General features: G+C 41.3%; 1 protein-coding gene and 1 long non-coding RNA gene across 6 annotated transcripts in view; one reads left to right on the top strand and one right to left on the bottom strand.

Annotated features, from left to right (window-relative positions):
• Positions 1-11,878, top strand: part of LOC116935047 (netrin receptor UNC5C) — a 57,269-nt gene extending 45,391 nt beyond the window's left edge. For 4 of the 5 annotated variants that reach the window (XM_045177838.1, XM_045177839.1, XM_045177840.1 and 1 more), the window contains 9 exons: positions 451-615; positions 750-794; positions 6,924-7,082; positions 8,762-8,949; positions 9,076-9,292; positions 9,401-9,661; positions 9,737-9,903; positions 9,997-10,808; positions 10,878-11,878. In XM_045177838.1, coding sequence (XP_045033773.1) covers positions 451-615; positions 750-794; positions 6,924-7,082; positions 8,762-8,949; positions 9,076-9,292; positions 9,401-9,661; positions 9,737-9,903; positions 9,997-10,808; positions 10,878-11,052 — 2,189 coding nt within the window. In that variant the 3' untranslated portion in view covers positions 11,053-11,878. The remainder of the gene's footprint in view (positions 1-450; positions 616-749; positions 795-6,923; positions 7,083-8,761; positions 8,950-9,075; positions 9,293-9,400; positions 9,662-9,736; positions 9,904-9,996; positions 10,809-10,877) is intronic. The other variant, XM_045177841.1, reaches the window with a different exon arrangement.
• Positions 11,562-12,431, bottom strand: LOC116929362. The gene is made up of 2 exons (XR_004397825.2): positions 12,251-12,431; positions 11,562-12,183 (listed from the first exon to the last, which is right to left on the bottom strand). It is a non-coding gene; the product is annotated as an uncharacterized LOC116929362 (long non-coding RNA).
• Between the last annotated feature and the right edge of the window lie 1,604 nt (positions 12,432-14,035).

Here is a 14,035-nt window from a genome sequence, read left to right as displayed (position 1 = left end):
GCTGCCGATTGATTGATCGGTTGCTACCAACACCAATTAACTTAACTTCTCTGAAGCCACAATGAGGTTCGAAAATCCAAGATCCGGCGCTATCAGTTATCTCATTATTACAACAAAATGAATTATTTTGTTATTCTTCGTCATTTGTCTTTGTGATAACTCTTTGTCGGAACGCATTTCCTCATAAGAAGCGATCGATTATTTGTGTCATCGATTGCTTTGTTATTTTTTCTTGTGCTGCTGGATTAAGACGAATCCATTCATTCTGGTGGATCTGATGGTAAGTTGATCCATAGGCACCAGTTTAGTTGTTTGTCTGGTGACGTTCGTAGATCCTTGTTAGTGTTTGGTTATTGTTAGCTTGTTTGATGATGCCCCAAAATGATATTTCATTTCATAATGAACATTTCTTGTTTTTTTCTTGTTTTTTTTTTTTCGTTTGTTTTATAGTCGTGGATGGCCGATGGAATGCATGGTCCACCTGGTCCAACTGCGGGCCAGATTGTAAACATCACCGTCGGCGTTCGTGCACCAGTCCATCGCCTTCTAACGGAGGCAAATATTGCGTCGGCAGAGACCTTATGTCAGCAAATTGCACCGGTGGAATGTGTCGTGGTACGTAATCCTTTTCTTAACTCTAATCCCCAGACATGGACCCCTCTTTTACATCATCCGTTCGTCTTTAAACAAATCAAACAATTTTTTTTTTTCATCGGCTATAATTTAATTGCGTTATTCGATTATTACAGCTGGAGGACTTGCTTTTGCCGAAGGTCTGGATATCTCCGATGAAGGTTAGTGGCTGTTTATCATCCTTTCTTTTTGGAACTATTGAATTCGTGTTTAGAAAGCAATTATTCCAGGGACAATGTCTCGTCTTTCACTATTTATTTTAAGCCTTCATTTGTTTAAACATTTCTGTGCCGCTGAGATTTGTCATGCGCGAAAAGGTGACGAAGTCGATATCTATCCTTACCTACTCTTTAGTTCGCTTTCTCTGCAGCGTTGAGATTTATCCGTTCCCGATATTACCGACGCGCTGTGAAAAGAACTAGGAAAAGAATAATGCTATACATTGAATTCTTCTCGCCATTTGCGGCAACCTATTTTTTACGTAGCTATAACCAATGTGAAGGTGTAGAAAAGTTCTTTTGTGCTATTGAATTACGACTTTTTGACGCGGAATATTGTTTCGCTTTCGGTTTTTTATACGAGAAAGGGAAATATCTTTGTGCCCCTCTTTCAAGTTTGGAAAAACACTTTCGACAAGTTTCTTTCCGTAGCATTACAATTGTTCAAATGGATCCTTTGAGGCTACCGGACATTGGTATGGGCTCGTTTATTGTTTATTGCTGGCCATAACTCTTTTTTTTTTTCTTCCTGTCGCCTCTTTGGGGATGACACAAGAATTGGAGTGCGAACGGCTAACGTTTCTTGTAGTATACGCCAGGACATTTAACACGGATTCTGCAGTGCCCCCGTCGGTCGTTCTCAGTGATATTGATTATCGGCATCCATACGTGCTCGCACAATAGACAAAACTGCTTTTGGGAAGAGAACAAGTTGGCGGGCGGCATAAGGGACAACAACAAAAGGGAGTTTGTATCATGAGACACATGTGAGCGAAGAGCGGCCGATGAGATGTCAGTCGAGTTGTCGTCATGTAGCCATCCGACATTGATCCAGCGTGAACAACATCAAGTCACTTCCTTGTGTTGTACCTATTGAATAATGCAAACACCATCGTCCTGGGAAATGATGATGCAGAAGGTCTTGTAGTTGGTTTTTGGACCCTGATTTCCTGCTTCCGTCCAGGATCCAAACAGTAGATGTGTACCCGTGTTACACACATTCATCTCATCACAATAGGATGATAATGAAGCCCAAGTTTCATTCTGCCGAGCCAGTCCGCAAGCCATTAGAACAACCACAAGAGACCCATAAAAATCTCAGTCAGCAAAACTTTTAGCTTGGGCGTGCCGTTGATCATCTTCTTCCATTTATTTCTCCTTTCATATAAATACCGCCGCCACCAGCAATCTATTATCATACGTGTTCCGACATAACAATCGGCATTCATCCCGGAGACGACCTATCAGCAACACGCGCGTGTTTTTATACAAAACATCATCTTTTGTCTTTTTTTTTGTTTTCTTTTCTACTGAAAAAAACTAAAGTCAAATCAGTTCCTGAATGCGAAAATAGAAATCTATATTCCACACATTCTGGAATGCTCTAAGGATTATCTCGTCTGATCTGATCACGTAAGCTGAAAGGAATGCTCGTAGTTGAACATCGCGGCAATCGCAAAATAAAAGTTGTAAATTGCTGGAAAGCCAAAACAAATCTCAGTAGTGACTGCGGGTTCCACCCAAATTTATCCCATAGTTTTTGTTTTTAAATCGGATTTTCATGTCTTGTTTGTTTGCGGTGATAGTAGCAGCTCTATTCGTACTGGGACAGAGCGGCAGTCTTTTCTTGGAACACATTTTTCCACACACGGATTTTATGGACAAGTTTTTGATTGTCTTTCCTTTCCTTCGTTCCCGTCGTTTTTCTTCTTGATGTTCTAACCAATGAGGCCGTCATTGTTTGGAAATTTTCCCCTTTGTTTCGTTCGTGTAATCCCTTTTTTTTTCTAGTCACAATTTCCTTCGTTTTTTCTAAATGTTTTTGGTTTTTCGCCGTATTGTTTTAGTTTTCGTTCAAACGCGAGAGACTATTATCCTGATTCGGAACTTTCCAAATATTTGGCGGAATAATTTTAAACCCAACCAATTAATGTGTCAAAAGGCAATCGTTCAGTTAGCAGATTATCAAACGAGTTGTTTTCACACTAAAAAAGAATCGAATTCCTGGACACTCCTTTCGATTTTAAATCCGATTTTCTTTGACATGAAAGAAGGTTGGTAGGAATAAATTAAGTGTTGTGTTGTTATCAGACTGGAAGCGCGTGAAAGAGCGAATATTTGAACGGATGCCAAGTCGCTGAAAGAGACAGGGAGTCGGCTAGGGAAGGGTGTGTCGGAATTGCGGGCGAAATCATCCCACTTGATTGTGTGGCTCCACTTTTTGGATCAATCTGAATGTTGATGATGTTCTTCTTCTCAGTTGATTAAGCATTGATCCTCTGCGTGACCTTTCATGGTGAACATGGAATGTTATCAAACCCGGATTCGAGTACGGAACGAAAGGTGAAAGACATTTCATTTCCATGGCACAAAAAAGGGAATCCTTTGCTGTTTCATTCACCGTCGGCGTCACTGGAGATTGATGCCACCCCATTTCATTCCCTCCTCTTGTTCAGGCACCTCATTTGGGCTGTCATATACTTCGTGAACGAACTGAAGCGTATGGCTGTGACCTGCGGCGTCACGCGGGAATGAAGAAGGCGCTTTTTCTTCGTTCGTTAGGTCATAGAGCTCAGCTAGGAGCAGAGAGGCGATGACAGTGGGAGTGGTAGACATGCTTTGCCTGCTGTCAATTGGAATAAAAAAAAAAAAACAGAAGAAACACACACGGCCTCTTCCTTTTTTTTTTTCTCTCTTTTTCTTTTTGTAGAAAAGAGAAATTCCGGCGCCGGAAGCCAAAATGCTTTCGGGTGTTTCACGCTGTCTTTTAACTCTTCCCGCGTTCTAATTTTAAAAGTTTGTATTATGAAAAGAAGTCGGAACGAAAACCGAGACATGACTGCTGCATCGTTTCAAGTTAGTCCCTAATTGAGTGACGCCATTATTTTATATTGACTGGACCACGAGTTCCCGCTTGTCTTCACACATTCTGACAGAGCGGGCATGTGCGTTTGTGTGTCCGTAGGGTGCGTAAAAGGATATATGGAGGCGTAACGGTCATTGACAATGGGACAAGGCGACTGTATCTCGTAGACATTGTTTGTTGGGTTATTTGGAGAGTCTCCTCTAAGTTGTTTAATATAAGAATCTGGCAGCCATCCAAATGCGTCGGCGTCGTCTTGGGCATCGTTTCCCTCTATCGTTGTACTTAAGCTTCCGCTAATACTGTCGGTCTAAGAAACTCGCGTTCTTCTGCGTGTACAGCAAGTGTACCATTGGTGCCTCTTATCATTTTGTTCTTTTTCTTTTGTGCGATCGAGAATTTTCTTTTTCATTCTCTTGGTGCGAAGATGGCGAGATAAAAGAGAGCGCGCGTTCTCACAGATCTGACATTAGTTATTTCTTTGCCGATGACGCTCGTAAACAGAATATATGGCAAACACAACTACTCTGGTTCTTCTTTTCCGGATGTTTCCAGGCCTTTTTTCTATTTCGCAGCCCATTCTTGACTGCTTTTATTGATGGCAGCTTCGCAATTTTTGTTTACAGTTTTCATTCGCCCTTTTTTTTTTCCCCCTTCTTTTTATAATCAAGTCGCACCCTTTTCTCTTTTCGATTCTCTTTGCAGTCTCTCGCAATCCATTCATCCCGCGCTTCTCTTGCGTAAACACTCTCTCTGGGTCTGTTCTATCTATTTGAAGCAGCAGACGAAATTCAATTGGATGCGTCGAGTTGCGCGCACTTGACATGTAACTAATGATTCACTTCGGACGGAAGAGCATCAAGCAAAGCAAACTCCCTCTGGGGGGGGGGGGTGTTTCATGGTAGATGATGGGGTTGCTTAGGCCTTTTTTTTATATTTTGTCCTCCAGTCAGCCAGTTAGTGTATGGGTGTCATCCATGGAGTTGGTCGAAAAAGTGTATCAAGTCGAGGCAGAACAGTAGCCAACCTCCCCTCTCTTCTTTTTTTCTTCTGGCCGATTGCGCCATCATCATCCAACTCTGCTAATATGCGAAGTCTCCCTCCCCTTTTTCCCGTATCCCACCCTCTTTTTCTCTTTTTTTTGTGTTCGTCGAGATGATAATGGTTGATGTATAACAGGCCAAGAAAGTCGACGTTGACTGAATGTTGAGAGTTTCCTCCTCCACCCTCGTCCAAGATCAGTGGACCGTGTCGGCTTTTTATCGTCGTCGTTCGGATGCTCAGATTTACAACAACTCACCCTCTTCTACCATGAATCCTGTCTAACTCTTCGTTGTCGCTTTCCTATCCTAGTCCGACTCTTGTGCGGTGCTTACATCCGAGTATCGTTTCGTGCGCAACAGTGAAAATGATGGGTTGACTGGCACTGGATCGATGCGGATGAATCACTTCATTTTTTATCTTTGCAATTTTTCTTCCCTGACATCATTTGCATTTCGTTCCACTCGGATTTTTTTTTTCTTTCTTTTTTTTTTTTTTTTTCTTGGCATTTTTCCCGGATATACGCAGTAAACTCGACGTTCATTTCCCTGCCATGACCCAAACACTTATGCCCGTAAACGATGCAGTCCCTTGACAACAGCATAACAAATCCTCCAAGTCTGAATTCACGATAACTTCATATCTGGTTAAAATAATTTATGTTGTTGTCAGAGCACACGAAAAAACACTTCTGTTTTCATTTTTTATCCTCCTCTACTGTGTTCCAACGCATTGGCAAAAACATTGTGTCTTTTAGGTTTGTTTTTTTCCTCATCTATGAAACGGTAATGACGTTTCCCCCCATCATGTGATATTTTATTGCAGGGACATTGACACTTTGTTTGCGAACTCAAAATTTAAAGATCACTATTCACCACAGATGTCTTTCTCCGTCTTTTCTTTTTCTTGTTTTTTTTAAGGCATTTCTTTGTTTCAATTTTCATTCTATTTACCCCCTGAAACCAAACACACTCAAGGAGGGAGTTAATCAGCGTGTTACTGTTAGACTCTCCGGAGTCGAGATGCGAGTAGAAGAGGAGGCGAATGTCTAGTGACCCAGTCTGCTCAGATTTATTTTATTTTATTTTTTCTCGAGTTTTTTTTTTCTCCCCTTCCCCAATCCATCCATCACAATTAAGTCAGTCTCAAAGTGACGGTCTAGACGGTAGCATCGAGCAAAGGAACGAAATAAGAGTTGCAGAGGGACATGTCGAAACGGAAGAATCAGTTTTTTTTTTTGGTTGTGCGATCAGGACAGAAAGGGGGGGGGTGAATAAAGGGTGTCTATGAATTTTATCACTGCGTTGTTTGTAAGTGCCGCCGATCGAGAGAAACATCAGCTAAGTAGGAAACTGAAAGTTCTAACTTAAAAAGTTTGGCTCATCCATCAAGAAAAAGAAGAATTCTCTTGGTTCGAACTCGACAGCAGAACGAACAAATTCCTCTTCAACTTTTAGACGGAATTTTGAATTTCCAGGAGTTCTAGTGCGGGGAGTTTAAAAATATACTTATAGCGCCACTGTATTTAATTTTACGTGTATACGTATGTATAATAAACTGTTATAATCATCATCTACGAAAATATCAAAACGTGCGCGTACAAGAGGTTGCGCTGATCCCTGGCTACCTCCATCAATGAAAGCTTCGCAGATGCTAGACACATTCGTTAAAAATGATTCACTGAGGAACTTTGCAGGCCTAGAGGGAGAGATTGTTAATATATCACCGTTTCAGTCATGCTATTTTACCATAGCTTACCGATTCGAATTGCACGTTAAATGACCATGTTCGACTTGCGACGGTCCGTTCTTGTTCTGTTGGTACTGCGGTGCGATGTATCAGCAGATGTGGCACGAGTCTTGTAATTCTGTTCGATCTACATTTTCGTTTTCCGAACAAAAAATCCAAAAGCCCCTAGGACAGTTATTCTTAGTGACTTTTTCAAGTTTTGCTTGTCTGATAAAGCCTCGGTCGACCATTCCCAATGAATCGACTGGATAACCAATTTATTTTAATGGATTGTACGTGTTTCACAATGTATTTCATATTTTGTAAATGTGTGCCCGTTGCAAAGGAAACTATTGTGTATGATCCGTAAAAACTATATACGAGTTCTTGAATTTCTTCGTAATAACACAGATTTTCCTTTGCTTTTTTTCTATTTTTAGCAACGAAAGCGGCGTTGGATACGGATGTTGCCCTCTACATCGGATTATCGGTGGCTGTAGCTATCATCGTCGTCTTCGCCGTCGTCGGTATCGTTATGCTGCGGATTTTACGCCGGAAGAATGGCGGACATTCGCCCATGTTCCCCGTCGGAACATCAGGTAAAATTGCAGTTTGCTCATTGCTTCACATTATTGGCAGACGCGTAAACAAAATGGACTTGTTAGATGTTTAACTTTTGACTGCGTTTCCTTTTACCAATCGCATACTGCCACCTAGCGATGTAGAAAGTCATCCTGTCGATACCCGGAAATGGACCGTAATTGTAGTCAACACACTTGAATGACTAGTAGGGAAACAAATAGAGGGGACAGGTGGATACGGCAGTTGGTCAAAGCCAAAAGTAGCCTTTCCCACAAGAAGAAAGTGAAGTGGGCGCCACTTCGCTTGACTAAACCAACAGATAAACAAACGTAGTGGCGCGTCGACTTCCCGAGACTTTAGCGACATATGCCAAAGTATATATATTTTGTTTGTTTGTCACAGTCTGTGTTTATTCAACAGACTTACCCTCCTCGTCGTCTTTGATTTTGATGCGTAAACTATGCCGTGGATAAGCTTTATCAGTCTCCCCTGCCAATCTAGACAATTTGTTGGCTTCCGTCTAATAGTACGTCTAACCCAACATTGGAACAAGTCCAACTTACGTTAGTATTCCTATTGGGCCTTAACTTACGCTCGAAGGCGAAAGGGAAAAAATATATACTAAAAGAAAGAAGGAAAAAAAAAAATCCCCCGTTTTCCATTCGGAAAACGGTATGGTTGTTTAAGTTGTATGTGTGTCCCACCAAGCAAGTTCCAGAGGGCAGCGGTTAGGAAAATGAAATTCAGTTCATAAATCACTGCCACACCACTGCGGTCTATATGTATAGATGTTAATATTTATTTATTCTTTTCGTTTCGTGTTTTATCAAGTGGATGCTGGGCGAGAAATGGTCAGACAAGGGCGGAGTAAGGGAGAAGGAAGAAAATGGGCAATCAACTGGTTAACGTGTATGCACGTAGCAAACACTGAGGCCGCACGTTGTGAAAAGGCATTTTTTATTTGTCCAAACTCTTCAAACTTTCCCTAATTTATTTTGTGATGACGGTGGTCGTCTTTTTTCCACACACTTTTCATTGTCTTTGTATTTTTCTTTTTGCATTTCCCCAAACAACGAGTTCTCAACGCATTCGTTGTTTGTTTTACGTTCAAGGGGTCGCCGGTCGCCCACCTGTTCATTTATTTTTATTTTTCACGTGTTCTCGCACAGTCTGATTTGTGTTTTCGTATTCGATTGACTTAACCACTGGAAAAATGACGGACATGGCGAATGGGAAGGAGGGGAAAGATTTAGGAAACGTTTGAAACCGGAAACTTGAGAATGGCCATCAGACACGCGCATTCTGTTGTAAAATACCAAGAAAGAGGGGGCGCTCTTATTCTCCTTTTCTTTCTGTCGGCGTATGTTTTCTTCCACATCCTCTTTGCCTCGTCGTTGTCGTCCCTCCGCCTTCTCCGTTTTGACTGGCGTTATCTTTTCCCTCCCGCCGTCTTTCACCACTCCGAGACTTAAGCAAACACACTTTGCGAGAGGGGAGGAAGAAAAACATCGATAACAAGCTTCTTCTTTTCCTATAATTCATTTGAGTTTTGTCCCAAACGATGTGCGTCAGTGCAAGTAAATCGAGCTAAACAGCGATTTTGTGTGATTTGATTCAATTGTTTTTCAACTTTCTTTTTACAATTGCGGTTTTCTAAATGTTTTTTCTGTGTTTCAATTTTTCTCCCTCCGCACAGAATACGCTACAGGCTATTACACGGATCAAGAAAAGAAATGCCTTGGTATCCAGCCGGATTTAACCCAGAACGCAGGAATTGGCGGAGTCAACCAAAGTCCCCCTGCTCCAGCGTATTGCGAGTATACATATTCTGAACCCACAACTTCCGGCTGTGGTTCTGCCAGCAAAAGTGGAGCTTTAACTCCCGTAAGTATTTAGTTTTTAGTTTTTAGTTTTTTAGTTTTTTAGTTTTTTAGTTTTTTAGTTTTTAATTTTTAATTTTTAATTGAAAGTTCTGTAGATCTAGAACATCTATTTGATTTTTCCCCCTAGATAAGCGAACATCATTACGACGTTCCGCACTTGGTGAGTCCATCGCCGCCTCCTTTTCCTTCCGGATTAAACTTGATGTCAACGCCCGATGGCGAACCGCCCATAAGCTTGATGTCACTGGCCAGCAGTCCACGGCCCTCAAGCAACAATACTAGCGTGGAAAAGACGCCACATTCGGATTCGGAACAAAGTCTCAGCTCTACTCTGTCGTCATCATGTAAAATTCATTTGAATTTCTCATTGTTTTTTGTAGCGCTTCGTTTTTCTTGAGTTAACTTAACTTTTTATTTGATTTTTGAAAATCCTTTTCATTGGTTTCGTCTAGCAACTTCAGGTTCTGCTTATGATGTAGACACGCTTCCATCGCCTTCGTCCATTCGACCGTTGCCCGGCAGTAGCACGATACTACCTGCCAATGAAGTCGGATGCGTTACTATGGCTACTGTGACTTCTGCCGGATCTCGACTAGTGTTACCTGACGCTGGAGTCGCTTTGATGATCCCTGAAGGAGCGCTTAAGAACGGTCAAGTGCAGGAGCATTATCTTGCTATTCTTCGTGAGGATCGCTATCGCCCACAAATCTCAGGTAGAAAGCCATTTCCATTTACTCTTGTAAAACATCATCGTTAGTTGTTCATATTTATGGTTTGCTCATTTACAGAATGCCAAACGTTACTGAGTCCCATTATGCTGTGTGGACCCTCTGATGTGGTTTTCAAGAAACCAGCAATCTTGAGTTTTCAGCATTGCGCTGCCTTGAAACAGGGCCAATGGAGTTTGTCCGTTTTCTTCAGCGACTCTGCCCCTGAAGATCCACCCAACTGGCAGGTAAGAAGCCGTCCTCCTAGTGGCACTATTATTGTATTGTTTTATTTCAGCAGACATTTCAAACCTAAACTGGAACTTATTGAATTGAATTAGAAACTTGTGACGCTTGGCGAGGAAACAATAAACACTCCCGTGTTTAGTCAAGTGGATGCGCATCAATGCCATCTGGCTGTGGACCAGCTAGGCCATTACGCATTAATTGGAGAATCTGCTTGTCCTAGTGGCGGAAATAATCCAGCCACAAAGACCCTACGTTTAGCAGTTTTCTCTCCTCTTGCTGCCAACCAACACTCACTTGAGTACGGCCTTCGCTGCTACGTGCTGGACGATACGATCGCCGCCCTAGATGCGGTCATTTCGCTGGAACGGCGAATGGGGGGCCGACTGGTGGACAAAGCAAAATCCTTTTACTTTCAGGACGGTGGATTCCCACTGTGCCTTGGTCTAGATGAACTGAGCACCGGATGGAGACTGGTGCAACGTGAAATTCATCAGGAAGTTCCATTCTCACAAGTCTGGAGTGGCCGAAGGTTTGATCTTCATTGCGCCTTCACATTGGAACGGGAAAACCGCCAGGTCAATAGTCTGAGCTGTCGGATAGCTGCACACCAGCCAGGATCTCCTCATCGTCAGTCAATTCGTATCGCCCTTGCTGATTTGAAAATGTGCGTCGGTAAAGTGCCGTCGAGTCCCGGACTGCCACGAGCTTTGCGCTCCCTGACTGTCAGTAGTAATGGCAGTGCTGCATCGTCTTCAGCAGCCAGCCACTTGACAACGTTGGATCCCAAAGCGCCCGTCTTCCGCCTCCAACCATCCGTTCGACGCCAACTTTGCCAACTTCTTGATCCACCAAATGCGCGGTGTAACGATTGGCGATTATTGGCACAGAGATTGAGTGTTGACAGGTAATTTGCGTTGCACCGTCGGCCTGCGGTCGTGTTTCTAAAGATTTGTATGTTCGATTTAAACAACAGGTACATTAACTACTTCGCCACCAAAACTAGTCCGACCGAACACATACTCGACTTGTGGGAGGCCCGTCACCGTGAATCAAGTGCTGTGACGGATCTGCTCAATATTCTGCGAGTTATGGGACGCCAAGATGCCGCTACCGTTCTGGAACGTTGTGCTGGAGGACCCTGGATGTAGAAGGACAAAAATTCAACCACACAGTGTCATTGAAATCGGCGATCTGGCGCGCTTGTGATATGCAGAATTTCAGCCTTAACCCGCGTATTTCTTTCGAGAAACTTCACCCCCCGCAGTCCTGATACCTAGAACTTTTGAACCCCAGCAGCCGTTTATCTTTTTCACAACTTTCACAATTTCGACATAGAAGTGATCTCGCGACTGGCAAAGACTATTTCTTACTTTTCCAAGTCTTTATTTGAACTGCCCTGGTGGATTAGTGCCTCATCGTCTACCCAAAACTCTTAAAGCTGCGGAAGGAGCTTAGCCAAAATAATTAATTACCCTGTTTCTATGGTTCACTGGCAAGCCGTACCTGTAAAGAAAATGGTACGCAATTTCCTAGACAGAAGCGGCAAACGCATGGAACAACGAAGAATTGTTCCAATTTACATAAGCAGGTTATAACGTTGTACATTATTCGTTTTACTTTCATTTGTCATGTCAAGGGAAATCATTTCTAAGTTCTATGTAGCTTGACCTTTCATAAGCTTTCGTCGGATTTCGATTGGCTGTTCTTGTATATAAAAAGCTGCACTCATAACAAAAATATGCAAACATTACCTTACTCTTGAGTAATCAAATAAGCGACAATTTATAATTATTAACATTGTTTTGTTGTGCTGCCATGTGTGCTAATTGTACAGAAATGTCTATTACCAAAAAGATATTGAAACATGTAAACCCATTTTGTCTACAGTTGTTCAGTTCAAATGATTGCAAGTATTTGTCACCATAAGAAAGAAATACAGAATGTTTGGATACGCAGCCAAACAGTTTAAAGCTGTCGGTGCATCACACTTTTCTGATGGGAGCTTTTCAAGCAAGGTATTGCTAAACTTAAAGTTATAGCTTGATGATTGTTGTTGATGATTGGTGTTATCGTTACCGTTTACGACTGTAAACTTAAATATACATACTTAAGGAATAGTCGAACAAATTAAACGTTGTTAATGTGTAGCTAGTTGGGTTGTTGTTGCTCTTCCTTGTAAAACTACCCCTTTTCGCGCAATTGCTAATCTAATTCTTTTGGGGACTTTCGGATGTCGCCCAAAAACAAGCCGAAGGCCATTCGAGGCGTCATACCATTTCCTGAAATTGAACAATCAGACAATATGGTATATGTTCGCAAATTGTTAAGATCTATTCAGAGTGGCACCATAAAGTATGACTGTAGGAAAGGGTACGTAGGCTTCTAAAAGTGAAGAACAGCTCTGGCGTCTTTGGTAAGCGGAAAAGGTGCTGCAAAGAGAAGCGTCACATGACGGTTTTAAGAATGGACTCTTTCGTTTGCTTTGCCCAATGAATCTGTGCTTGGAACTGTCAGGTGGCGTTTTGCAGTGGCACCCAATCTTTATTCCTAAACCCAGAGCTATTCTTCACTTTTCAGGGGGATTGATTGATGATGCTCGTTGGTTAAACCATGAAGAATACCAATAGATGGATAAGTGGAGGGTTATTAAAGCATAAAACTGTAATTCCTCGTGGCATTTTCATTCACGCATGCGCGACAGTTCGTGAGCAGACGAACTATTGAAATAGCCTTGCGCAGACTAGCTGCATCCAGCCAGCATACTACATACTAGTAGGACCCCATGATTTCGAATTAATCATTGGTTTTCTCATTATACCAGCCGTTTCAAAAATTAACGAAAACAGTGCTGTTAGCGCAACAACTTAATTTAGGGTTTTTAACGTTTAAATAAAAAACTATAAGACCAATAGAAAAATAAACCTGATTTTCGTGATTTTCATTCAATTCTGAATCGAATTCATGTATTTTAAGCAAAATTTGAAATTTGGCCAAAAATGAAAAAGTGGGAAGGGTATAGCCTTCCCACTTTTGTCAAAATCGGCCAAAAACGACATCTCTTGAAATTATCCAAAAATCACACGGCATAATCGAAATTAAACGCTGATTTCGATTTAGTGATTGGTTTTCTCATTATACCAGCCGTTTCAAAAATTAACGAAAACAGTGCTGTTAGCGCAACAACTTAATTTAGGGTTTTTAACGTTTAAATCAAAAACTATAAGACCAATAGAAAAATAAACCTGATTTTCGTGATTTTCATTCAATTCTGAATCGAATTCATGTATTTTAAGCAAAATTTGAAATTTGGCCAAAAATGAAAAAGTGGGAAGGGTATAGCCTTCCCACTTTTGTCAAAATCGGCCAAAAACGACATCTCTTGAAATTATCCAAAAATCACACGGCATAATCGAAATTAAACGCTGATTTCGATTGAGTGATTGGTTTTCTCATTATACCAGCCGTTTCAAAAATTAACGAAAACAGTGCTGTTAGCGCAACAACTTAATTTAGGGTTTTTAACGTTTAAATCAAAAACTATAAGACCAATAGAAAAATAAATCTGATTTTCGTGATTTTCATTCAATTCTGAATCGAATTCATGTATTTTAAGCAAAATTTGAAATTTGGCCAAAAATGAAAAAGTGGGAAGGGTATAGCCTTCCCACTTTTGTCAAAATCGGCCAAAAACGACATCTCTTGAAATTATCCAAAAATCACACGGCATAATCGAAATTAAACGCTGATTTCGATTTAGTGATTGGTTTCCTCATTATACCAGCCGTTTCAAAAATTAACGAAAACAGTGCTGTTAGCGCAACAACTTAATTTAGGGTTTTTAACGTTTAAATCAAAAACTATAAGACCAATAGAAAAATAAACCTGATTTTCGTGATTTTCATTCAATTCTGAATCGAATTCATGTATTTTAAGCAAAATTTGAAATTTGGCCAAAAATGAAAAAGTGGGAAGGGTATAGCCTTCCCACTTTTGTCAAAATCGGCCAAAAACGACATCTCTTGAAATTATCCAAAAATCACACGGCATAATCGAAATTAAACGCTGATTTCGATTGAGTGATTGGTTTTCTCATTATACCAGCCGTTTCAAAAATTAACGAAAACAGTGCTG

This window comes from Daphnia magna, linkage group LG8 (genome assembly GCF_020631705.1).
Source record: "Daphnia magna isolate NIES linkage group LG8, ASM2063170v1.1, whole genome shotgun sequence".
In the NCBI taxonomy this organism is placed as follows: Eukaryota; Metazoa; Arthropoda; class Branchiopoda; order Diplostraca; family Daphniidae; genus Daphnia; species Daphnia magna.
Note: the sequence above shows the minus strand (reverse complement) of the source record. Positions and strands in the feature narration are given on the sequence as shown.